The sequence below is a fragment of the Halichoerus grypus genome, chromosome 10 (assembly GCF_964656455.1).
Source record: "Halichoerus grypus chromosome 10, mHalGry1.hap1.1, whole genome shotgun sequence".
Taxonomy (NCBI): Eukaryota; Metazoa; Chordata; class Mammalia; order Carnivora; family Phocidae; genus Halichoerus; species Halichoerus grypus.
Genome location: NC_135721.1, coordinates 43,061,853 through 43,089,120, shown reverse-complemented (window position 1 = coordinate 43,089,120; position 27,268 = coordinate 43,061,853). Strand labels below are relative to the sequence as shown.

Here is a 27,268-nt window from a genome sequence, read left to right as displayed (position 1 = left end):
CTGTAAAAACTGTAAATGCTATTTTATTTTAAACATTTTAGTTTACAAAAAAAAAAAAAAAATCAATGATTGGTACCTTTTTACACTCTCAGATTCCTGAATATGGACAGATCTTCAAAGGAAGGAAGGAGTTCTCATATGAAATTTAAGATAAGACTGTCCTGAAGGTTGTGGGGCGGGGTTTTTGTTGTGTTTTATTTCGTTTTTGTTTTTAAGACACAATAAAGCTAAAATGTCAAGTCTCTGGGAGATATCCCCGTACAGTTTCAGTCAAGGAGCATATCAGAGCACAGACAAGGAGAGACTCCAGCCTGGCGCTGGCCGGCCGCCCCAGGTGCCCAGGCGTATTTGGTAGCGCACGGTTTGAGAGCCACTGGGACAATCACACCTCGCATTCCCTTGCGGGCTGCTGGTGGCAGGTACAGGATCCATACTCATTGATGATCACCAGGGCTCCTTCAATGTGGTTCGGTTTGTAATCAACGTAGTATTCCTGGGCAGACATGGCAGCCATCTGATGCATGGTCTGTTTCTGCTTTTGCTTCCTGCGCTGCGTGACAAAGCACTGTCTGAGCTGCCTGAGGCTGGCTGGGAAACACTTCCAGGAGACATAGAGCACCAGGACCACGATGAGGAAGGAGAAGATGAGGGCCATGGTGCCTGTGACCACCTTGTGGATCTGCACGGCGTTCTCGGCGTGCTCGCCGCCCGGGAGAGCCACGGTAGCCGGCTCGTGCGTGCCGTCGAGCTGCCCCTCCCTGCCGTCAGCGAGCGTGGTGGCCGGGCTGGCCGGGAGCCCCAGGTCACTGTGGTTGGTGACGGCTGAGAGCAGGTGGCCGCTGGTGGGCTCGGCCCCATCCTCGCACAGGTGGAAGGCGTACACAGCGTCTAGGACGTCCTCGCCCTGCGCGTACTCCGGGCTGGCGCACTGCAAGTTGCCATCGTAGCGCCCCTGGAAGCTGCTGAGCCATGAGGCCAGGGCGCACACGTTGCGCCCACAGTCCCATAGGTTCCCGGCCAGGGTGATGCTCGTCAGCGATTTCCAGGAGTTGAGGATCCGGGGCTCGATGTAGGTGAGGCGGTTGGAGTCCAGCTGCAGAGACTGTAGGTGCGGCACGGTCTCGAACACATGGGGCTCCATGTACTCGATCTCGTTGCCCGACAGGTCCATTTTCTCCAGGTTCCAAACCCAGTCCAGCGAGCTAACCACAATGGCCACCTTGTTCCTCTTCAGGCAGAGGGAGTGCAGGGAGATGAGGCGCGGGAAGTGGGCGAAGTTCACCTTGACCAAATCGTTGTGCTCCAGGTGCAGCTCGGTGAGCTTGAACAAGCCGGCGAAAGAGTTGCGCGCCAGACTCTTGAGCTGATTGTATCCGATGTCAAGAAACTTGAGGCTGCGGCAGTCCTGGAAGATGCGCACCGGCACGAACTGGATAGCGTTGGACCGCATGTGCAGCGTGGTGAGCTTCCGCAGCCCATGGAAGAGGTCGGGCGCCAGCGCCTGCAGCTTGTTGTACGAGAGGTCCACGCTGCGCAGGTTGGGCATGGGCCGGAAGGTGGTGTTGGCCAGTTGGGTGATCTGGTTGGAACTCAGTGTGAGTTCCTTAACTCGGCGCAGTTTCTGAAAGGCGTCCCCCTGCACGGAGCAGATGTGATTGTGATCCAGATAGAGCCACGTGAGCTGCATTAACCCCGTGAACTGGCCGGCGCGCAGCTCCGAGAGGCTGTTGTAGCGCAGGGACAAGCCCAGCAGGCCGGACAGGTTGTGGGGCGCCTCGGTGAGGTTGAGCGCCTCGCAGTACAGCAGCCGCCCCTCGCACCGGCACAGCTGCGGGCACCCGCTGGGGGCGGCGGGCAGCATCTGAAAGCAGGCCCCCAGCAGACACAAGACCACCCCCGAGGGCCTCCTCAGCAGCCAGTATAGACAGAGACCGAGCAGCAGGAAATCCATTAGCGAGAATCTTTCCAGAGAGGCTGGAGAATGTCCATTGGAAGCGCTCGGTCAGAAATCTACATCATATTTTATTCCAAGGGAGGGGGAGCGGGGGAGGGGGAGAAAAGGGCAAAATCAAATAAATATATTGAAATAAAGAAGGACCCCCCTCCCCAAAGCCACACGTTCACCTCTAAGCATGCAGAAAGCTGGGCAGCATAGAAAGTTCACAGCCACGGAAAGATCAAAGAGATGGTGATTTGGTCCATGTTAGATGCTGCAGCAAAGAAAAGGGAGGAAAAAAAAATCTTCGGGAAAGAATTTAATTAAAAAGTGTCTTACCCACCCTTTTCCAGAGAGTGACAACCTCCATTCAGCTGCTCCCTTTGTGTGCAGGCTAATTATATGCAGGGCGAGAGAAGACCCCTCTGTGTTTCCGAGGCAGCCCCGGTCCGCGGCCGGCGGATCTGGCAGGCGCACAATGTCTCACTTTGCTGCTCGGCTCTGGGCTGCAAGGGCGGCTGGCGAGGCGGGGAGGCGACTTCTAGGACCCGCAAGTTTCCCAACTACGTGCCGGCGCCGGGCTTCGCCTTCCTGCCGCTGTCCTTTCCCTCTGCAGTTCGGACTGTGACGTTGTGGGGAAAAAAACTCCAAACTCGGGGCTCACGACTCCCCTGGATTTGACAGTCTGGTTAATGTCCGTCATTGGAAAGGACCGCTGACCGGCGCCACCTTTTACTCCGCGGAGACCGCCTGCCATTCGCGCCCGGGGCGGCTGCGGAGAGCGGGCTCGCTCATGCTTTGCGGGGAGGTGCGGGCGGCGGGCGGCGCGGGCGGCGCGGGCGGCGGCGCGGGGAGCGGGGAGCGGCGCCCGGGCTCCTTCCCTCCGCCAGGCAGTGTGCGGCTCGAGCTTGCACAGGCACCTACTGCTCACTGAGTGTCGTAAGCTGCTCACGATTGTGCGTCTTCCCGGAGCACCTCAGACATGGGCAGATTGAAAAGGGGTGGGCATAAAACCAACATTTTACCGAGCCACTAAAGTAATATATGTTCTTTGATGAAACGGAAAACACTTTCAGGTTTTTTGTCCATATTTCAAAAAAGGGGGAGAGGGGATGGAGATTTGGGCTAGCATCATCAACGACAAGATATTTCCAAGCAGGAAACTGAAAGATTCTGTTCTCTCCCCCTTTCCTTTTGGGGATGTTCCCCCCTCCCCCCTTTAAAGCTGTCTACGTGTAAGAGACACGTAGGAATCTGTAGAGAAATCAACATTTGGTCCTTTGCTTTAGAAAAGCAACTTGAGAGAAGATAGAGTAAAGCAGTGATTGTGGGGGCTTGGCTAAGATTTTTATTTTTTCCCTTTCCTTACAGGCACTGGGGTTCTGCAGTCAGCCAGCCCTTTTTAGTGGTAGATCAGGAAATGGTTTCTAAACCCAGTGGAATTGGAAAGCCATCCCGATTTGGTGGTATGAGACCAGTGTGTCAGAAACGTATGTCTGTGTGCAGAGAGTCTTGCCTGAGATCCTGCGGGGACTTGACCATTCCCCCTAGATGTCTGTAAGGGTCCCAAGTGGATTAAAGAAAGATTCTGCTGTATGACACCCAGGAGGGCTGACCCCAACATGCTGCACATGGTGATTACAGCACCCTGCAGTACCCTCTAGGAGAATATGCTAGAGAATAAGCAGAGAAAGGGTAGTTTAAACCATAAGGAAGCCTACCCCCCTCCATACACATAACCCTAATTAAACTTTGAGACTGTTGCTAAACTGTGTCTTCTAAGTATGAAGAGAAGAAGTCTTTGCCTGATTATTTCCATTCACAATCATCTGTAGATGGGGTTCTTAAAATGAGCTCTCTCTCTCGTTCCAACCAACCAGCTTGGAGAGGGTCTGTATGGCTACTGTCAGGAACCTGTTGGTCATTTGTTTAAAAAAAAGAGAAAAAAAATCCTCAGAGATGGCAGAGGGAAACCCTTCTGGAAGTGAGTGTGGGCAAGCCTAGCTTCTTGACAGAGATGCCCAAGGAGGTGATAGGGGGAATCAAATGTGAATCTCCAGCTCCTCTCTTTGAATTCCTATCATCTCTGCCTCTCAGGCATTGAAAGTAAGTGGGCATTATCTGTAGTGGTACTCATTTTGATAAGAAAGCGGTGGATTACCAAAGCTCCCAGGCTGGATTGACTTTGGACAAGTAACTGGATTGGTCCTTAGCATCCAAGCTGAAGGCACCAGCCAGGGGAGTCAAAGTCACCAAAGACTGGTGGTACTTTTCAGGAAAAGTCCTATGAACAGGGCATGAATTATTACATTTTTTATTCATCTTTGCTCTGCCCTGGTTCTTTATCTCCAAGAAGTATTATTTAAGTGGAAGGAGAACAAATCCGAGACATTCTAGACATCACATGTCATCTTAGGAGCTAGAAGAGATGTTAGAAAATCAAGCCCCTTAATTTTGCACATGATGAGACCGAGGCACAGAGATATCAGGCCATTAACCAATGTCTCACAGCTCGCTACCCCACAGATGGGTTTTTTGCTGTCTCACACCCAAGTGGTGGTCTTCCCTTGCCATTCTTGATGGTTGCCTCTCTGTCATTCTCGCCTCCTACCTGACTCTGGACTGGGCACCTGCAGTTTTCATCCTGGCACCTGCAAGGTGCTGCGGAACACTTTAACAGACAAACAATTTCACCATCAAGTGTTTTCACCTCTTGCCAACACAATTATTCCTGACAGCAGGCTGGCTGATTGAGCCATAAACTCTAAAGGGTGGTGGGGGAGGCGGGGGCAGGCAGGAGTAAACATTGGCCAACCATTCAGCAAGCACTGTGAGTCTAAGCCACCCAATCCCCACGGCTGCTAGGAAGAAAATCCTCCTAATGCAGGCGGCTTGGCAAAGTGGTGATGGAGCCTGCCAAATGGGCAAGAAGAGGTCCCACTTTGGATGTCACTTGATTTGTAGAGCTGGTACAGAGAGGCAGAAAAGAGTTGAGTGTTGGCAAGGAGGAAAGAGAATAAAATTAAATTCACTGCATTTATATGTGAGTTTTCTTCTAAGTATGCTACTCAAAATGTAGAAGATATGTCTAGGTTGTAATTAAGATATATATATTGCTTTTCACATTATTATCCTGCAAATCATTTCATCTGGATGGTATCTTTAAACCTTTCTCACCTCTAATGTGGCAAGTTTGCATCTTTTCTATGCTTTTAAACCCCTTGGCAGAACTGTATACATTAACAGATTGAAATGAGCTTTATTGAAATTTAGCTATTCTAAGTCATCTAAGTTGCAGAATCCCAATTTATTATGTATTTAAAGCATACCAGCACTGATTAAATCAATGCAAATTAGGTTAAATAAGAACAACATGAATCAAGTGTTTCAGCAAAGTTGAGTTGAGAAACGACAACTTTTGAGTCACCACAGCAAGTTGATATAGGCTGTTTTTCGAGAGTTTTAATTTCATTCTTCTCAGGGTCCAACACACTAACAAGTAAAAATGAAAAGAACTTCCCTAAAGTTCTCTCCTTCCTCATGTTTGGTCTTTTCTCTCTCTTTACCTGTCTTGTGAGAACATTTGATTCAGGTTATAGTGTAGCTATTGTGTATACTTGGTCAGTATCTTCTCCTGGGCGAACCACAGGTTTCTGTTGGCAAAATGTCATCTCCTTCAGTGGTGGATGCTGATGAGAGATACTTTACATGCTCTGAAAACACCCTTAACATTTTCCACATTTGTATGGGGAATGAGCTTATCCCTGTCTTGCTGAACCACCAGAGTACAGTAGTCAGACATCAGGAAAACCACCCCAAGCCATCATGCCAACGTGTGATTGGGAACTGAAGTCAGAAAGGATGAGAGTCTTGAAAATGTGGATTCAGAAAATGGAAGGAACTCTGGGGTCCAATCTGATTGCCAAAACACAATCTGGAATTAAGAGGAGGGAGAAGAGCAAGCTTGAGACAGCTGGAGAGGCCAGAGTATAGCTTGGAGGAGGAAGAGGTGATTAATTTCTCCTCTTCTAAACCTTACAAATTAACCTTTGCATAATAAACCCTCCTGCTTTTTCTTGGTACTTCATGCTGTGATGGGGGGGAGGTGAGGAGTGGGCTGGGGGGTAGTCACATACAATTTTGAAGGGATATGTCTTTCCCGTTTCATCTCAACTGGAGGTCACCTCCAATTTGTTCATTGTAGTCCAAATGGTTTGTGAACCAAGAGGTGCAAGTGAAGAACATCTGAAATGAGCATGCGTTCTGGGGATTGGCTTTCCATTAGTAGTCTTTGGCAGTGTTCAAGGAAAGAGAAATTTGAGTGGTGATTTTAATGTTTTGTCATCGCCAGCACCAGCTTGGACCTTGATCTTTATGCTGTTGTCTTTAATTTTCAGTAGCAGTGAACCATGGCTTTCTTTAAAAGGAAACATTTAGAGGAAGGGGAGGAGGGTGGGAGTCACAATTTCAAAAGGAGAGAATTAACTCTCTTGTTTCTGTGGGCACACAGCATAAACTGGCATTTTATAGAATGCCTCTGAAGATGCACATGGGGCCAAAGGTGAGGGCCCTAAGGCTTCTCTCAGGAGTTCTACTTAGGAGAAACAAATTAAAGAGGGGAGGTAATTTTTTTCTTATCGACCTTTGTCCTCTTCTTAAAACTAGGTAGTAATACAGATAGCACTGAGGAAGTACCTACCATGTTCAGTGCACGATGTGAGTAATGGGGGTAAACCCAAGAAATGCAGTGACTCAGTGCTTTCTTCCAGGTACTTTCAGTAGGAAGGAGAAGCAGACACCGAGGGACTTTACCAATAATATTGATATATTGCCCAGTGCTTGAGAACAAATGTCTCTAGAGCATAAAAATGAGAAGAACTGAGAGATCAAATGGGACCAGTGCTTAAAGCCTTCACTGATGGAAGTAAAGCTTATGAAGGAGTTTATGGACTCAAGATAGAGGTGCACTGACAGGAGGGGTGGGCATCATAAAGGCATGAGAGCAAGTGTGAGAACTGGAATGCTTACATCTTTTTGAGTGCTCAATTTCTTGGGGGTGGTGGGGGGAGAAGAAGGTAAACAGGGACAAGTGGAACCTCTGTGTTGAGAAAAGGAAGGAAGGCTTCCAATGCCATACTGAAAATTTGAGTTTGCTCTATTCTTTTAGTCTCTAAGGTCCAACACCTTAGAGTCATCTTTGACTCTTGTAATAAATACCTGTCTTAGTTCAAGAGGCCTGTTCTGTTATGTGGGGCCCTTCTCTGCAGGTTCCCTCTGCACTGCCATATGTTCTGATCGTGTGGTATTATACCTAACTATTGTATCCTCTCTCAATCTCTGCCTACCTTCATTCTAGCTCTACGTCCTTCAAGGTTGATGTAATTTCTTCTATGAGTTCTTAACAGATTCCCCTGATCAAAGAGACCCCAGAGAGTTCTCTGGCCTCTTCTGGCATATTCCCGAGGCCCACTAAATCACATCTGCATTTTACCATAGGCTGTAGGTTAAAATTAAATTTTAAGAAGCATTCTATTGAAGCACTCACAAATTCTAACCTGAAAAAGGAACCCAGGGGTCACCAATTCCCTAGTTTTATAACTGTGGAATTGAAGGGTCAGTGCTATTAATTGATTGCCCATGACTGTTGATAGAATTTGGACAAAAACCCCCTTCTGAATCTTGATTTCAAACACCTAGAATGTGAAGTCTGTGTCTGTCGTGCCTAGTACTTAGTAGGTTCTTAATAAGGTTTGGTTTTATCACTGGAACAGCAGGAAGTACAGAGCCCTTGTATGTGCTAGCTTTAGGCATCTTCCAGCTTGCTTGACCCCTCAGTTTTCCTGTCACTGCCAATCTGCATGTATTTCTCATGGACATTTTAGTTTTACCTTTTTATTATAGAAAAATGAAAATTGAAAAAAAAAAACAAACACAAGAAAAACTGAAAATTGAAATGAAGATTGTCACCTAAATTTCAACACCCAGAAATCAACTATTAAATTTTGGGCATGTAATCTTTTAGAATTTGTCTATTTCACACATATTTTCTAATAATCTGATAACATTACACATATTCCTTTGTAACTGTTCTTTCCATTGTGATATTTTTCCATGTCAAGAATACAAATCAATAGGATCATCTTCAATGCTACAAAACATTCTGTTTTATTTCTCTTATCCATCCTCTCTTGTTTACCACTTACTTAGTTTTGTTTCATAGCTATTATAAAATGGCTCTGATGAACATTCTCATACATATACTGTAGTAGATTGAATGCTTATATCCCCCTAAAATTCATATTTTGAAACCCAATCCCAAGGGTAATGCTATTTGGAGGTAGGGCCCGTGGGGGAGACTAGATCATGAAGGTGGAGCCCTCATGAATGGAATTAAAGCCCTGATCAAAGAGACCCCAGAGAGTTCTCTGGCCTCTTCTGGCATGTGAGGACAGCAAGAAGGTTATCTATGAACTAGGAGGCAGGCTCTCCCCAGAAACTGAATCTGCACGTACCTTGATTTTAGACTTCCAAACCTCCAAATTGTGAGAAATAAATGTTCATTGTTTAAGCCACTTGGTCTAAGGTAGTTTGTTATATAGCAGCCTGAACAAACTAGGACATATTCCTTTGCTTGTTTGGACAACTGTGTCCTTAAACTTTAATTCTAAAATTGGTGTTCAAAGAGTGGGGACTTTAAAAAGACTTCCCGTACATAATGCCAAATTGTCTCCCTGAAAGGTTGTACACATTTCATCCTCAATAGCTCTTTTGATGCTTTCTCTTCTCCTTGAGAAACTCCACCACATCACAAACAGAAACATCTTTTTCTCTCCTCTCCTTCATCTTGCTCAGGCACTGACTGAGATCTCTATCTGAATGTTCTCGCTGCCTTGGAACTGTCCTTCCTCCCCATTCTCGTTTCTCCACTCCTTCCCATAGAGTCCATTCCCGCTTCAGATGGAGGGTTGGGCTTTGGGGGCTTGGGTGTTTCTTTTGGGAGTTCATGAGCATTTCATTCTCACATCTTATTAAGTAGCTGTCCAGCCAAATTATTTTCATAAAGGTGTTAATGTCTGAAAATAGTTTACTGCAGTGTTACTTAAAATGCTCATGTTGGGATAAGAATGTTTAAATATATTTTTGAAATGCACCACACTGTGCTCTGTTCTGTGAGAATACACTCTTTATTTCAATCACAAGAAATCTTGTTTTTCTTGGTTTCACCCAATTATTTAGGACACCTCTTAACACCAGACGAATGTGCCAAGACAGCTTTGGAAACATCTATTTAATTGCAGTCCACAGGAACAACTGACTCTAACTTGGCTCTCACCCTACCAAAGAGTGATTCTAAGGTTTGGATTTCAAGTGCTATAGTAGGACACTGGTGCAAGAACTTGTTTTTTTTTTTTTTTCAGGTCCCCAGAATTTATTAAGATAGCTGGACAATACTGTTCTTCTGTTTGGTATTAGCAAGTCTTACCTCCTCATCCTAGCCACAAATAATGAAACCAATTTAGTTCTGTAGTAAGTTCTGCCTCTGATACATCTTGACATTTAATTATCTTGTTTTATAGAATTTTCCAGATGTTGCTAATTTTGTCCTTGCAGATAAAACAAAACTTCCTAAGAATAGACTTGTTATGTTCCTGCTTTTAGGACCCTCTAATATCTACCTCCAGAGGTACAGAAGAAGATCAGATATGAGAGACCATATATGAAGAGTGGAGGAATAGCCACCTAGCACTGATACACATGCACACTCTCTTCTGAATGTAGTCTGGCACAGTTCTGGGTTCGTAGAGATTCTTGGTGAATAGAGTTTATGAACTGGTTCGAATTCTTGCCTAATCAATAGCCAATGAAATCTGACCTAAATATAAATAACCTCTATAGTACACTGACACATAGGCACAAAATATTAACCCAACTTTTGTAGTTGAATTCACACAAATTAATGCCATTTATACATGGCATCCTTACAAAGATCTGTTTTGTGTAGGAAATCTCCCACCATCCATAAGCAATGGGCTTTCGGTGGTAAATTTACCTGCTCATTTGGATGCATTTATGTCTTTATTTAAGTCATCTCCCATTCTATGGAACTACTTCTTAATCTCCCACAGACACCTTGAGAATGCCTTTTAATTATTTAACATAAATGTCCGTTGCTGTTCTTATTTGTTTTTCTTTGAAGTCAAATGGAGGTTTAGCTGATGAGATACAGAATTCGATAAAATGTAGTCCCTGACTCCAGTGTTCTCAGATCTGGGTTGCAGGTGATGGGTAGTGATACAATTTGATTTGTGCTGTGGTAGAGATGTAAATAAGAGCTGTGGTTGGAGAGATTTCTCCAGCTAGTTAAGCAAGATCAGCCAGAGGAGCTGGGAGAAAAGGAGGAGGAGTTGACTAGATGGAAGGATGGAGCCCACTCCAGTTAGGTAGGCAAAATCTGTGGAAACACTACAAGGGCTTCTGAGATGCATAGGATGTCGGGAGCACATGTATGAGGAGAGATGTGACTGGAATGTTAGCTTAGAACCAGACTAGGAAGACTTTCAACTGGATTATGATTTCCAGAATGCTGATACAATAAGTGATGGCCTTGAACATGAAGGGCAGGGAAACAGATACTAGAAGGAAGGAGAACAGTTGGGAGGCTACCACATCTGCGCAAGTGAGATATTGTTAGCCCGGGTGGGACTTACTCTATTAACATTAGAGATGTATGGGACAGGCCAGGTACAATAATGGTTTTGTAGTGGGATTGACAATCATGTAAATGGTAGTTTTTCAGAGAATTAATTTAAGATGATTTCAATAGAATGGGTTAATCTAGGGTAAATGGAAAGCAAGGAAGAGTAAGATGTGGAAGCAAGCTAACATTTGGAGCTAAGAGTAAGCAGTTGAAAATAGAAACAGGTTACAGCTGGACATAGAGATCACAGCATCTCTGGGAGGTACATGGTGGTTAGAGTGTAGGTGGTAGGTGCAAATCCCCAGGGAGAGAGATTAGCTTACAGCTGCTGCACCATCAGAAGTCTCTGCAATCTAGTAAGGCAATGTGGATGTAGGAAGCAGCTGGATGACAGGGAATGGCAGGTCCCAGGCTACCTGCAAAGTACATGTTTTGCTTAAAAGCTATCAAATTCTAATTTTTAAAAATCAGATTATATTAGTAAGCAAATGATATTGCAGACCATATTCAACTTGTGGAATACTAGTTTGCAAAGCTTCTTTTAAAATAATGTTCTCAACATACAAGAATGAGAGGGAGCAGAAGAGGTAGAAATTGCCTCAATAGGAGGGTTAGTTTAAGAAATTGAGAAACTCTGTATAGTCCATAGTGAGCAGCCTTTAATATATAGACATGGCCATGACAGTGTCATTAAAACATGGCTGACATTGACAGGATTTAAGAGGAGCCCAGATGGTCAAGGGTTACTGATGCTAGGGGGAGAGTGCCCAACAATGAGTAAACCTGCAAAGGAAAAGTGCAGCCGTGGTGCTGTTTGTCTAGGGACTGTGTCATTGACTGGCTAAGGTGGAGTGTATCCTTCTCCAAGAGAGTTTGTCATTGGCATCTCACATCAGTGTAAGACTATTCCTTTGCAGATGGATCTTATATTACCTTCTCAAACAAGAAACGGGGTGATGACTGGAGATCATGTCCTTCAGAATGCTGTCCTATATTTGCATTTTAGCAGAAGAATCTGAGACATTGAATAACTTACTGAAAAAACTTGAAATTTCTGATGTTATATCAGGCTGAAAAGTATCCCACCATTTATAAGCAATATGACCTGGACAAAGTGATTTAACTTCTAAGTAGAAATATTTAACATAGTAAAATAAGAAATAATAATAAATTAAATTATAAAAATAGAGGGGCGCCTGGGTGGCTCAGTTGGTTAAGCCACTGCCTTCGGCTCAGGTCATGATCCTGGAGTCCCTGGATCGAGTCCCGCATCGGGCTCCCTGCTCAGGGGGGAGCCTGCTTCTCCCTCTGACCCTCCCCCCTCTCATGCTCTCTCTCTCTATCTCATTCTCTCTCTCAAATAAATAAATAAAATCTTTAAAAAAAAAAAAAAGAATTATAAAAATAGAGAAGTAGTACAAATGCTATTGTAATAACTACTTATCTCAATTTCTTTTATATAAGGCCAAAGTTATATCACTTAGACTGAAAACAAGAAGGAAAAAGAATATTAAGCACAGGGGCGCCTGGGTGGCTTAGTCGTTGAGCGTCTGCCTTTGGCTCAGGTCATGGTCCCAGGGTCCTGGGATTGAGCCCCACATTGGGCTCCCCACTCAGTGGGAAGCCTGCTACTCCCTCCCCCACTCCCCTTGCTTGTGTTCCCTCTCTTGCTATGTCTCTATCGGTCAAATAAATAAAATCTTAAAAAAAAAAAAAAAGAATCTTAAGCACAATGGTATCATGCATCTCTAAACTTAAACTCTTACTGCTCCTTCTTTAAGTACCTGTTCCTACTTCAGAGGCTGCATAAAAACAGAAACAACAAACAAAAAGCTTGCTGGTTAAACCAACAATTATTTTATGTAGTTCCTGGTTCTGTGTGTTGGCTCCAGAGATCTTCTGTATGGGACAGCTTGACTGTGCTCACTCAAATGTCTATGATCAGATGGAGAATTAGCTGGAGACTAGGCAATCTACGATGGCTTCACTCACAGAGATGGAGATTGGCACACTGTTGGCTGGGGTCCCACTGACTGACTCACTCACTCGCTGTAGCTGGGGACCCTTCAGTTCTCTTCCACACAGCCTTTTGTCCTCCAGTAGGCTAGCTGAGGTACAATTATGTGGTGAATACAGGATTCCAAGAGCGGCAAGAAAGAGCAAGTCCCAGTATGCAAGTACATTTCAGAGTACAGAGTGCTAACCGTAACGCCATGGGACCCACATCCTTCAGGTCTCGCCTTCCTGAAAATTGCTGTTGTCTGTTGGCTAAAGCTAATCACATGATCAGCCTGACTCAAGGAGTGGAGGATTAGGCTCCATTTCTGGATAGGAGGGGAAGAACTTATGGTGGTTTTTACAGGTTAAATAAAGCATCAGTGGATTAATGTTTACTCTGTCTGTAAGTACTAAATGCTCTAAAATGATTTTTATTTCTCAAGCCATATGGCCCAAACACTATGGACCATAAGCACCAAGGCCCAGAAGCACAGGCATCACATAGCGCTTGTTAGAAATGCAGAATGGTAGGTTCCACCTTAGATATGCTGAATAAGAATTGACAAAATTGACAAGAACCCCAGCTGAATCATAAGTCTGATAGGGTTTTAGGAGCATGGTATCTTTTCACTATTCCTCATAATTCCCTTTGCTAGTTGCTATGTTCTCCTGTTGAGTGATAGATCTTTGATTTTTAAAGGTGCCAGAACTGTTTCCTTCTGCACAATTGAAACAGAACAAACATAGGTTTAAACAGTAAAACAGGTTGCTTCACAGCATGAATAGCTAGAGAGAGAGAGGGTATAACATTTTTCCGCTCAATTGTCCTTTGCCTATAAAAATGGAAATTTAAAATTAAAATAACAGTACATAAATATTAAAGAATGTTGTATTTAACTAAGAAGCACCATTTAGATGTTAGAATAATTTTTAATGTAGAAACTGCGAGGCACATACTTACTTAAACCAACCTTTTACATTCCTGAACAGTTGCTAACTGGCCTTTGGTTTTCTAAAGATTGAAAGATTGACTTTCCAACCATTAGACCACAAGTTAAATATCTCTAGAATGTGCATGAGTCCTTAGGTCCTCTTTCGGCCTTTGTACAAGTAAATGAGACCAGCAGAACTTAGGAAGAATCTAGCATGTGCAGACCACTGGTCTCAACTTACAGGAAATACAAGAATATCATAGCTTGTTGGGTTCTATTCACTTCAGCCCCAAAAGTGAGGGGGAACAGGAGGGAGGAGAGCCTAAGCTTTCAACAATAAAAGTGTATTTTACCAGGCTGAGGACAAACAAGTAACATCTAAAAGACTTCTAGCTTTTCTCAACTTTTGGCTTTCTTCTAAGAGGAAGAACCTGTTTGCAATTTCTGGTGCCCTCCTCTGGTTTGCTTTGACCTCAAGACTGGGGGGGAAAAAAAGGAGGAGGAGGAAAGCAACAACAAGAGGATATTTTGCATTAAAGCGTAATGCTGTCATTCTATGTGAAATTTGCTTTGAGTATTCCCTTTTTGGAACGGGATAACTTTTTCTTTGAAGCTGTAATTAATGCTGTCTTAAATATATGTGCTTTGGAGTCCTGTTCTTGTCAATCAGTTAGTCCACCAGTCACTAGTTAAATTTCTGTTGAGCATTTAACCTATAGGCGTATTCTAAGTATAGGGCTACAGTGGTGAGACCGAGTAACCTTGTAAGCAAACAGATAAATTGGATAATTTTTAGGTACTAATACGCTAGGGAAAGTTAAAATGGAACCAGGTGGAAGACAGAAATTGAGGGAAGGGGCCTACTTTCGTCTAAAGCTAGGCAAGGCTTCCCTGAGAAGGTGACATTGGAGTTGAAACTGAATGATAACAGTCAGCCATTTCAAATTCCATGAGATATGCATTCCAAGCAGAGGGAACAGCAAGTGGCAAGGTCTTAAGGCCAAAACTAGCCTATTTTCATCGGATTGTAAATGGCTAATATGCTGCATTGAGTGAGATGGGGTTGAAAATAGGAGGATTTTTGAACATAAACTATGCTTTCTTCAAAGGTCAATGCACTTTTTATAAATCTGCACAAATGTTCAACAGCATCTCATCAGCTCCACCAAACCTTATTGAGTGACAGTTCTATCTCAGGCGCTAAAGTAAAGCACATTAATATATTAATTCCATTCATTTGTTAAAGTTCTCTGGGATTGTACTGTTTTCCCAACATACATGAGGAAATCCAGGCACAGAAAACCTAAGCCATTAACCTTAACACAGCTGGTATTAGTCATCAGTGATTTTTCTATATTCCCTAGATTCTCTGTTGGGGCACCTAAAAGAGCTGGATGTCATTCAGCCTTTTGACTCGGTGAACACCAAAACTGAGTTTTCTAGGGTCTTCTTTTCCCCAGAGTTCATCCATAGTAGACCCAGCAAGAGAGAAGATGGGGCAACTTAAACTTTCCTCCTGGATTCCCACTCCTCCCGCTCCATTCCTTCCATCTGTTGCTGTTTGCATAGAAAAAGAACAGAACAGAGTACCAACGACCACACACATTCAGAAATCTCATTTTGTATGTGGGAGTATGGATTCATTAACAAGTTCCTCAAACTCTCCCTGCATTTACAACACCAATCTAAACATAACCCAGTGAAGTCATGGGAATAGGCAATGATCAGCTGCATTTTGCTGGGATGTCAATGTTCAAATACATCATCAGATGTATACTATGTCCTAGTAAATGGTTTCTGCTTCAGACAGGTTGTGATTTCAACAGCCTCTAAGTAAATAGTGCTCATTTTAATATTCTCTAACCTCCACACTGTCCATCCGAGTCTGACCCCTATTACATCCCACTTCCTTTACAAGGGCTTTCATTCTCTAGACTGCTTGCTTACCCATCCACAAATCCATATAGTCACCCATCCATTCAAAAACCATACAGTAGATACTTACTCTGTTTCATTACTTGTACTAAGTGCTAGGGCATAGAAAATATTTGGGGTAGTATTCCATTCTTCAGAGAGTCTATTCGCTAGTGGAGAATCACACTCCCAGAAGTCCATATTAATCCATCCCTTATTTGAACTCTTACTCCTCTAAAAATTAAGTGTTTTGTTAAATACTGTCTTAAATTGCTCTCTAGTTGTTTCTGAACTTCCTCTCCCCTCCTTCCCCCACCCCCTTATATCTGCTAGGTTGAAATTTCTCAAGAGCAAAATCCAGATCATATTTCTGGTATAGTGGAGTGACCTGAACATAGAGTTGGGACATCCATGTTTAAATTCTGATTTTGCTATTTACTAGCTCTGTGATTGTTTTGGGTACCTTCCTTCTTTATATAGAGAATGGAAGTTGGATGGGAGGATTTCTAAGATCCCTTTCAATTTTGACATTCATGAAAATGTGAATTCTGAAGTACCCAATAAGGGCGGGAAAGTGAAAGGGACATTCACTATAAAAGCGCTGAGAGCTTGGGTGGTTTTCTACCTGTAACGTAAATTTGCTACTAGCCTAGAGAATGGAACACAGTATATATAAAAACAGTTTAGAAAATCAGATTGGACCTTTCTTGTGAAGCTAGGTATTTGGATAGGGTCTTCAGCTAGGCAGGGATTCTTCCCCAGCCCACAGAGCAATACAGACAGGAGATACGACCTCATGCTAAGCCAACTCTCTATTTCTATCTTTATTGAGTTGCTGATTTTACACTAGACGTTCAACATTGGCAGTATCAAAATGGTCCTAGAAGAGATTTTCACGTATGTTTAGTTGAACAATTCATAACGATGATGAAGGCAGGTAGGATGTGAGGGCTTCAGCCCTGTGCTTTGGGAGTTGCTGTCAAAGGGAGAATCTCATCCTTTATCAAACTATCACAGATGGCAGCCTGGCCTGGTTGCAGCCCTCTCTACTCAAATGGTCACCTTGAGTTTCTTTGGCCATCCATATGCATAGGTTAACTATGTTCAGATAGTAATAACCTGTAAGTACTCATTTTAAAAATAAATAGTTCTCTAAAAGGACTTAAATTCATCTATTTGATTTCAATATGTCTATAAATTCAGAATATTGTTTAATAGAATCAACTACTTCCTTTAATTATGATTGCCTAACAGGGGCTGATGGATGCCAACGAGTATTTTTGTTGTACAAAACTAAGTAATTGTTTGACAAAGTGAAATTGGCGTGTTGCCTAACTGGCCACATCTCTTCAAACCTAAACAAAGTTTGTTTCATTACATAACGTGGTGAATAGTACATCTCTCCTGTAGTTGCGAACATTGCAAAGGCTTCAGAAATCTTTTTGAAATCCAAGTGTCCCTACCACTTAGGATATTATTCAACCACTGTGGAAAGGAAATTCTGTTTACTTTGATGGTTTTGCTCTTTCAGAATCCCTGAGGACTGAAAAAGAAAAGCAATACTGTGTAACTTTGGTGATGTGAATATAGTAAGACTGTATCTGGGTCTCTAGTTCCAGAATTCTTTCCTCTCTAATGCCATTGCCACAGAGAACACCATTCCAGCCATCATAAGAATTCTTGATTTATAAAGTAAATGAAATGGCATTTACCACCCACCTAACTGCAGTGGTGTCGGGAGGGTTAAAATGAGACACATTCAAAAGCTCTCCAGAAATATTTGATGTTCTGTATGAAGACAGTAACAACTCATAAACGGGCTCTTCCGCAGCAAGGAGAGTCTCTTCTTGTAGCCTGCTGGTAGGAAACGAGGCAAGATTTTCCACCCAACTATTTCGGGAGCAGATAAGGGAGGATTGCATGTTGTAAAGTAATAATTAGAATGTCAGGGAATAGTTTTGCTCCGATTCTGAGATTCTGTTACTGCCTTAATCTTAGGAATTATTTTTCATCCATTTAGTAATTTTAAACAACTTAAGGATAAATGTGAAGTTAACTATCAAGACCTAAGTTTGTTCATCTATAAAATGCGATCTGTATCTATGAAATGTTCTCGCTTTATAGAACTTTTAAAAAAATAAACATGAGCTGATACACTTACAATAGGTTTTCATGTTGCATTCTACAGCTGCGGGATATTTTCATTATTATTGCCATTTTTGTAGGTCTACCAAAATAGTAGACCTACATTTAGAGTTGTCATTTCCTTTCTCTTTGGCCAGGTAGCTACATTTTACAGCAAGGTGGGGATCTGTGTTCGAAGAAAGCTTTTTTTTCCTAGCTGTTTTTCTTCTTTGGCTCCAGCAGCCCTTGTACCTGCCTCTAGGATTGAACCAGGGTTTACCTTCTCTGAATTATGATGCAGGCAGCCGCTTGTCTCCAGAATGGTTAACTAAGGAATAGACAGAATTTGAAATCACTCCCAGGTGACCGCCATGTGGAGATATAGTTCTTACTTTTATTCTTTATGATTATTTTATTCTTTATCAAATGTGGTGTGAAGAGAGGTGATGAAGAAATTACTTGATGAGGCTTAGACTTAATTATTAATGCCTTGCAACTTTTGTATCATTAATTTTGTGCATTTTAAAGTAAATTATATATCTCATAACATTTTACTCCTAAATATTTCGTGTATATCTCTAAATTTTTTTATTGAAGTATAGTTGACATACAATGTTATATTAGTTTCAGGTGTACAACATAGTGATTGGACAATCCTATATATTATGCAGTGTTCATTATGATAAGTGTACCATCTGTTACCATGCAGAGTTGTTACAATATTATTGACTCTATTCCCTATGCTGCACTTTGCATCCCCGTGACTTATTTATTTTATAACTAAAGTCTGTAACTCTTAATCCCCTTCACCTATTTTGCCCACCCCCCCAACCCCCTGTCCTCTGGTAACCACCAGTTTGTGCTCTGTAAAAAATACTATATTGTTTATATAATCACAATATCATTACCACACTTTAGCCAACTCTCTATTGCAAATTATCAGTAATTCCTTAATATTATCTAGTGTACAGTCCATATTCAGATGTCTCCCATTATCCCTCGAGTTTCTTGTTCTTTTTTTGAAGTGATGTTTGAATCAGGATCCAAATCATGTCTCCACATTTCATTTCATTAGGGAGGTGATATCTTCAAGGGGACAGAGGGGAAGAATAACTCCGAGAATTCCCCTGGGCAGCCGTGGCCACCAGAGTATGCCAGCGTCAGCCATTATTCATTCACTCACTCAAGTATTTATTTGTTCTATGTGTTAGACACTGTATGGTGCAGGTATAAAGAAAAGTGTCACATGCTCACATATAAAAATGACTAAAAAGAATATAAGAAAAGTCCATAGACTGAGATAACATGGAAAAACTTGATAACCTACCAAGTAAATATTTACTGTGGTTAGAATAAAATGGAAAGGCCTCCTGGAGAAACAAGGAAACTTGACTTTAATTGAGAGGGTTTGTGGTTTCACACAGGGGTTGGGAAAAGATGGAACTATGGAAAACATATCATGATGGTTTTTCAGGCAGGACTGGTGGTGATGAGGTTCTGGACCCAGACTGACTGGTGGGAACAGAAATTCTCCCAAGGGAGTATTCCTTGGACAAAGTACAGATGTTGGGGAAAGTGCACATAGAAATCAGGTGAAAGAAGTGTGTTAGAACCACCCAGTGATTTGTCTTGTGTATGTTATTTCTTTAACAAATGGCATATTTTAAAATAATTTGTGACATATAACGAATTCATAAAATGTATGCAACTACAACCAAGAATAATTGTGGAATATATCTTGTTTAAAGCATGTAAGAGTGGGCTTTAAAAATATGTCTTTTCTAATATATAAAAAGGCTGTATCTTCTAAATTCTGTTAATTGTGGCAAGGTTTAGTTTTTGTGAATGTGCGTATACTCACAGGTTCTGATGGATGATAAAATGCTAAATCACCAGTGGTGGGAAATACTAATCTAAGTTTAGTGTTTATTGTGACTGTATTTAATCAATACTTTATTTCTACTAACATATTTTTTGAGGCTGTCTCTGGCATGGTATGTAATCTATACTCTAGGAAAAACTATAGCCTTCCTGAAGGTGCTCTGTATTTTATTTTATTTTTTAAAAGGTGTAGTAGGCTTCAGAGAACAGTGGATATTCCTCTTGCTCAGGAAGCAACAACAGAACAAAACATGATTTTATATATGGTTGTATTTTTTTTAAGATGATATTCGAGACATTCTTAGTATGTGCAGAATTTCACAGAACTACTTCATCAGAACACTTAGCTCATTTATTTTTTTTCTTTCTAGAGACCAAATTAATTACCATCTGATAAGCATGCTTAATGCTCTTCTTTCTACCACCAGGCTTTTTTATTTTTTTCCTAGTTACAGCCACTAAATGAAACTCAGTATAGGTCATTGTCAGTAAAATGCCCAGTGACTAAAACTAAGCAATGCAGCGGCTTGCCTAAGCCCCTCATTTTATGCGGTGTAAAAACAGACCCATGAATGGGTACGTGTGTGTTCTGAAACTGGAGAGAGATTGTGCCTTCCGCAGCTCACACTCTGCACGTAGCCACTTCCCTGAAAGCCAGGGAACCTATTTACCATTGTCATAGTAACACACAATTTGGGCCCACGAAGACTTAATCCCGAGAGGCAACTGTTCCCTCGCCTGGGCGGCTGCGCTCCCGGCAGCACTGGCTGCCGCCCCCAGGCTCCCGCGGCTCGGGTGGCCCCACGCGCCCGCCTGGCCCAGGCGCACACGCGCTTCCCCCGGCTGCGCCCGGCGCTGCCTGTGTTGCCATGGCGATCGGAAACGCGTGTCAGGCTAGACGGGTGCCAGCGCCGCCTTGTCGGTTTTCCGAAACCGAGTCACTTTTGCTAGTTCCTCAGCATGTGGGAGAGATTCTCTTACCACTCGGTGCCAATCGGGGGCCAAACTCCAAAACCAGGCTGGGCCGCCTCGCAATCCAAGAGAGTGCGGGCGAGCCAAGTCTATTTCCCTGCCGCGCGCAGGAGCCACAGACAAAGGAGAGCGCTGCCTTCCAACGCAGTTCCCTACAGTCTGCCACCTGCCATTCCTAACGCCGCTGAAAGGCGTGTCGTTTGGGAACAGGCAAAATTAGGGACGGCTTCTAACAGGAGAGCTCTCGTTCTTGAGGATGAGCTCGAAGAGAAATAGGTGCCCTGGGGCAGCACCACAGCTGCCGCCTCCAGGCTCAGTGCAGGCATCAGCCCCGTTACTGCCCACTAGTCGCATCTTTCCTTTCTACTCCTTTGCATGTAGCTCACGGGTTCGCAAATCTGACTGCACAGCAACATCATCTGGGGAAAGCTTTTGGTTTTGACTTTTGTTAGATTCCTAGGCTACCACCCGCTCCCACCCCCAGCTTTTGATTTAACAGGGCTGGGAACAGACCTGGGAATCTGCATGAGGCACATTCCCCTGGGTGATCCTGATATGCATCCAAATTTGAAAATAATCTCCTTTCTTTCTTCCTCTTCATTTCCAGCTTTTCCTCTTATCTCTCTTTCCTTCTTGCTTGCATGCTATCTCTCAAAGTCAACTCCTCTCTTTTCTCCCCACATTCATCCCTCTCTCCCTCCCTCCTCCTTCCCCCTTCCCTCCACCCTCCTGCCTACCGCCCCCCCAACTCCTGTCTGTCTATCTCTTATGGCATCTGTTGTGTTCCAGGCACTGTCCTAGATGCTTAGGAGGTTTTGATCTCTGCCTCCATATAGCACTGGTGGTCCCTCATCATTGACCATCTCTCCATACCTTGCTGGCTACTCTTCTCTTTCTCTCTATACTCTCATCCTGTTTTTCCCCCAGATCTTTCTCTTTCTCTTTTCTTTTCTCCTTTTCTTCCTTCCTTCTTTCCTTCCTTCCTTCCTTCCTTCCTTCCTTCCTTCCTTCCTTCCTTCCTTCCTTCCTTCCTTCCTTTCTTCCTTTTTGCTATTTGTAAATCTGTGTGCATCACTGAGCACCCCAGATATCATGTAAGATTAAAAAGGTGCAGCCACGGGGCGCCTGGGTGGCTCAGTCATTAAGCGTCTGCCTTCGGCTCAGGTCATGGTCCCAGGGTCCTGGGATCGAGCCCCGCATCGGACTCCCTGCTCAGCGGGAAGCCTGCTTCTCCCTCTCCCACTCCCCTTGCTTGTGTTCCCTCTCTTGCTGTGTCTCTCTCTGTCAAATAAATAAATAAAAAATCTTAAAAAAGAAAAAAGGTGCAGGCATCTACCTGGGTTTCCAAGATGCAGGCTCCTCCCATCAGACCTTAGGGTACCTCTTTAGACTATAAGGAGCCAGGCAGAAGAAAGAAGATGATACACACACATCTAGTTCTTTGCTAATCACATGGAATTTGCCTTTTCTAGAACTCAGGGTGAAAAATAAGTCAGGTTACTCTCAGCTAACATTGGAAACATAGTTTTCATAATGTTTAACAAGTTCTTCATTATACTTGCTTCTCTTAACAGCTGCAATTAAAAATCACTCTCCAGTCAAAAGAAAAGCAGGTAAAAATGGAACTCTCACTGAAGGAGAAAATACAGAATAACCTCTCTGAATTAATTCTGGCCACTCTTCAGGCTGTTTTACACAGGTACTCTTTTGAGCAGGAACGCCATGCATTGTTACAGATTCACCTGTTCCAAAGTTTAAATTATACCTGTGTGACGCCTGAGTCTAAAGACCATGAGAACCTCTCTCCAAAGCTAGGGGAACCACTTTGCCCCTTTTGTTCCTTAAGGGTTGCTCCTAGGTGTGAGGCATTGTCCCGCGTCTCAGCTGAGAGTCATAGGCTGTGTGTGAGGGCATGCTGCTTCCACCCTGAGCTCATTCCATAAGTCTCCATGTGGATTCTAGGTTGAGGGCTGCGGTCATCATTACCTCTGACTGCCCTGGGGTGAAGCCCCTACTTAAAATGTTAACTCACTTAAAGATGTCAGGCGCTACCCAATCAGTCAGCCAATCAGCAGCTATTTATTAAAAAGTCTTCTATGTACAAAAATTCGGGCAGTGTAGGAGTTGAGAGAAATTTAAGAAAAAAGTACGATGTTAACCTTTGGAGATCTGGAAGACTGATTTTCGTGAAAAGAAAACGAAATTCTTTGCTTAATTTCTCAGAAGGCTTGGAAGAAAAGCACATTTCTCAGCATGACCATGAGGCCCCGAATCATTTTGCCTGCCTCCCTTACCTCATCTTTCGTCGCTATCCCTCTTGTTGATTTTTTTCCAGCCTCACTTCTACTTCTGATGTGTGCCCCCCCCATTTGCCAATCTGTTCCATTTTAGGAATAGCCATCTTCTTCTTGCCACCCTGTTCTAATGTTCTGCCGTGGTACATGCTCCTATTGGACATTTTTCAGTTTATGTTTCCCTTCCTCTCCCATTAAAATATAACCTATTGAGAATAGGGTCTCTCTCATATAACCTATGAGAACAAGGGTCTTAACTCTTTGGTTCCACCTAAAAGAATACAAGGAATCAAAACTGTGTTTATTAAATATTTGTTGAGTGAATAAATGAATAAAAGGCTGTCTGTGTTAATTGCGAAGTGAGGGCTCAGATATTAAACATTAGTGTTTCCAGAGGAGGGAGGAATCACTCTGGGCTAGACAAAAATTGATTAGAAAAGAAGGGACCCCTGATTTGGATGCTGTAGGTATGCAGGGTTTAGAGCTACAGAAAGAATGATGGGTTTGTTTCAGGTAAGGAAGAATTTGCCCATTAAATGGTTTAGCCCATTTTGGCCCCAAACCAGTTATTTGAATGTGGATGAGTGCCTTAACCTCAGTTTCCACTTCTGTTCTTCAAGGTTCCTTGCTGTTCTAACTCTGTGATTCTTAAAGCTGTTATATATATTTTTTTCTTTTTTTTTTCCCCTCATCAGGGAACTTTGGTATGGCAGTTGCTGCTATAGGAACAGCATCAGAGAAATCAAGTTTAAATAACTGGCTCTTTGTCTACAATATGAGAAGGGGGAAAACATGTTTTCCCTTCATTGGCAAAGAAGATGGTTATGGCTGATTAATCAAGCCATTAGATACTGTTTTGCTGCTTTCAGTAGAAGCCAATGATGAGAATTTAGCTTGAATATTCATGTTATAAGTGCTACCTGAGTTTGGAATGCTTATAGATTCACAGAATTTGAGGCTAAAAAGTACCTTAGAGATCATTTAAACTCTGCAGCCCCTCCTCCATATCATTTATAATTTTATAGCTTAAAATACAGAGGCCCAGAGTAACAAAGTGATTGGCTTATGGTTACATTAAGAGCTGGTGAGCAAACAGATTATTCACCTGGCTTTCCTGACCCCCAGTCCAGTGCTCTCTATATGGAACCTCAGTGAGCTTCAAGTACTTGGCCATGTTACATAAGCCGAAAGAAAATCTGTGAGCAATGACTAGGCATACTTATAGAAGAAACCCCATCATCAATTTCAGTTTCAAAGTCGCAGTGGTGAAAGTGAGAAATACATGTTGAGGGAACATGCTGGCATTTGAAAGGGTATAAAGCAGTATTCATCATCTCTTTGAAGAGTATGCAGGGTGCAAGTTAGGGAAAGAGGATGCCATTGTTTTACTTCCCCCATATATTTTCTACATTACCCAAAAGCTGCATGCTGAAATAATAACACCCCTTCCCAGTTTTTTATCCTTTAACTGGCAGTACACTGTACATGGAGATGTATTATTTTGACTAATGAGTTTAGCTTTGCTCTTGCAGTGAGTGTCAAATGTCATTCTTTCCATCCTCCAGCAGATGGCAACTCTAGTCTTCTTGTCATTGTATCTATTTTACACTCAGATTTTGTCCTCCACCCCCGCCCCCCTTGCCTCTCTTTCAGAAGTGCATCTTTCTGCGCTACTAAGGGTTATATGCACATGTGACTCCATTCCTTTACCTTTGGAATCACCACCTTTAGCATCTGACACGAATGGCCAGTCTAAATGTGCCCAGAAATAACAAAATCACAAACAAGCCAACGATTCTAACTTTTAAAAAATAGGAAAAAAGGAAGGTAAAGTTAGAGATTCTAAAATAAGATGTACCACAGGGAACTTTCCATTTAAGGCAACAAAGTAGTTTCTTAAAAAGAAATAAAAAGTCAATTTCTTCAGGTCTAGCTTTTAAAGGAGAATAGGTTTGATTAGATGCTCCTTAGTTATTGGTTAAAAAGTCATAAATACCTCCAAAATAAGTCAAATCCCAGAGTGAAATCATGTCAAATTTGTCATGACTACATTTTTTGGTCTCCTGTAGTCTCCTCTCTTCCATTCTCCCCTCCCATTTACACACACCCTTGCTCTCAGTGGTTAAAAAGTCCTGAATCTAGCATCCCTCTTTCTTTCTTTTTTTAGAAACCCCATTTCTCTCTCCAGGTGTATTCTTAAGCCATTACTGATAAAGACCTTCATTTATCTCCTTCCAGTATCTTCCCTCAAATGCTGCCCCGATCACCTAGACCCTGAAGACTCCTACAGGATTGCAGCAGTTAGAACACGGGCGTCAATCTGGTTCTAAGTCTGAGCACAGCCATAAGAAATCACCAGGAAAGAGTAGCAGCCACTCTTTTTTTTGAAAGGTAGAAATTAATGATCACAGGCATGAGCAAGTTGATCCTGTTGCCAATTCCTCATTGAAAAGCCGTCTACAGATTTCCAAACCAGGATTTCCTCGATGTGCTTGCTTACATTAGGAATGCCTGAGATGGGGCAGAGAAGGGGTACAGGAGTGGAGTCATTTGTAAACTGGATTCAGTGGTCTATAAATGCTTCATGGAGGGAACTTTTGCTAACTCATCCTCTTCCAAAGAACCTAATCATTTTTTCCCCTTCAAAGTTGAAGGAAAACTATTACCTTGATATACTAAATACCAGACAAAGACTAAAATCTAAAGGAAGTAAGAGTAATAATAATATAGTAATAGTAACATACCTCTTGTTCAGGAAAAAAAAAAAAAACACAAAGCATTTTTAGCTGCATCGAGTATGGGTTCTTTGGTTATTACTGTCATCATGTGAAAATATGAACTGATGCTGCAAATACAGTTCTTAGAAACAACCGATACTTGTGGAAATCCAAGTATGTTATCATTCACTGACAGCCACTAATGAAGACGGGGGAGCTTACTTCAAACCAACAAATAATTAGCACTGACAAAAGAAGTATAAACAGAGCCTTAATTAATTAATCCCCTAATTATCTGTCCTGCTATATCATCCGCACCCCTGCTTCGACTTTAGCTATAGCATATGCCCAAGACTTGCTTCTTTCAACTTTATGATAATCACTAATCCATGTGCTCAGTGTGGGCAACCATCTGCACTGGAAGTCTCCCTCCCTCTTATGTGTATATATGGTTTCATTCTTTTCTTACTTCCTCAGTTTTCTGGCAATTCTGATACCTGGAAATGTTTATTTATTGGTATGGATAGCTTACCTGGTGTCCACGGTTGGATGTATTTCACAGTTACTATGAAATGGGAAGTGATTGATTGGTAATTCTGCAGTTATGAGTAGAACCCCCTGGACTCTCCATTTTGCTCTTTGTGACAGCAAACTCTCAGCTGTCCCTGTGTCCTTGCTCACCCACTTTACAATCCCAGCAGTCAGAAAGCAGAGAGATTGCTTTCATTCTCCCTTTTCAGGGAAGGATGATCAGTTCTTTATTAAAGCACAAATAATGATTCTGTCTTTTCTTTCTTTTGAAGGAAGAGGCCATGTTGGAAACTATAATGTGGTGACTTCGAGTTGTGTGAGGTTAAAGGGAGATGCATGGTTTTGTATTGCAAGGATGTGCCTGTTGATGGGAGTTGGCTGAGCTGAGGGGCCAAACTCAAAGACCCACTGAGCAGGAGGGACAGGGGAGAAGGGAATGGGTTGGAGCAATCAACTGGAGAAGGACGTAGCCCAGAGAATCAGCATTAGTGGCCACAGTGGGTCAGCCAAGATCCTAGTGCTGAGCTCTAGGCTCTTTCCTGTCCTTTTCTGTGTAGGCATCACTGGCTCTCAAGAGTTGATTGTAGCCAGAATTTGAACCAGAGCCTGCTTAGGAATCCTGTATCTAAGAATGGCTAAGTGGAGATATCCCCTCATGATGTAGTGTGTGTGTGTGTGTGTGTGTGTGTGTGTGTGTGTGTGTGTGTGTGTGTATTTAATGTTATCTGCTTACGTGTATGTTTGTACAATGTTGTTGATGTTCCTGCAGATTACCTTGCATATCATAGTTACTATAAATGTCTGCAGAAAGTTACTGAGGACTACAAAAGGCCATTTGCTCCCGTCTATACCATGTAAAGTAGGTACCCGCTGACTTCCTGTCAGCCTTTATTTGATAGGTGTTCATTGGGTCATATGGGTGAGTAACCAGCCCATGGAAGATATGCACCAAGGAGAAGTTCCTGCTTTGGAGAACTAATGTTTTGTTTAAGGAAACAAGATATATACATTATAAGCAATAAGAGAAAAGTGCTTACATGATAAAAACAAATGAAAGGCTGTGGTAAAGACTGAGAGGAGATGCAGAATAGTCCCATTGTGCTAGAATGTGCTCATCTCCTCTCTTTGTTTTTCTTTCCCTACCCTCTCATAATGATGAGAAAGTTGTGTCAATTCTTTCTATAGAAATTTGCTTGCAGAGCAGACCCAAGCGAACGAGGAAGTCATCATATGGTCACAGAAAACGTTGGGGACAGATTGGCCAGACCGAA

At 42.7% G+C, this 27,268-nt stretch overlaps 2 protein-coding genes across 6 annotated transcripts in view; one reads left to right on the top strand and one right to left on the bottom strand.

Annotated features, from left to right (window-relative positions):
• CTNNA2 (catenin alpha 2) overlaps positions 1–27,268 on the top strand; it is a 1,076,840-nt gene that overhangs the window by 716,671 nt on the left and 332,901 nt on the right. The gene's annotated exons all lie outside the window — the stretch shown is intronic.
• Positions 8–2,708, bottom strand: LRRTM1 (leucine rich repeat transmembrane neuronal 1). Of its 2 annotated transcripts, none has more exons than XM_036087007.2 (2): positions 2,276–2,708; positions 8–2,010 (listed from the first exon to the last, which is right to left on the bottom strand). In XM_036087007.2, the coding sequence occupies exon 2, from the start codon at positions 1,949–1,951 to the stop codon at positions 383–385; it is 1,569 nt and encodes a 522-aa protein (XP_035942900.1). In that variant the 5' UTR covers positions 1,952–2,010; positions 2,276–2,708; the 3' UTR covers positions 8–382. The 2 variants fall into 2 exon arrangements, with proteins under 2 accessions (XP_035942900.1, XP_035942899.1); XM_036087006.2 differs by having other exon boundaries at positions 2,280–2,706.

Bases quoted from the DNA above. Each gene is read 5' to 3' on its own strand.
- LRRTM1 (XM_036087007.2), bottom strand. From the start codon at position 1,951: ATGGATTTCCTGCTGCTCGGTCTCTGTCTATACTGGCTGCTGAGGAGG.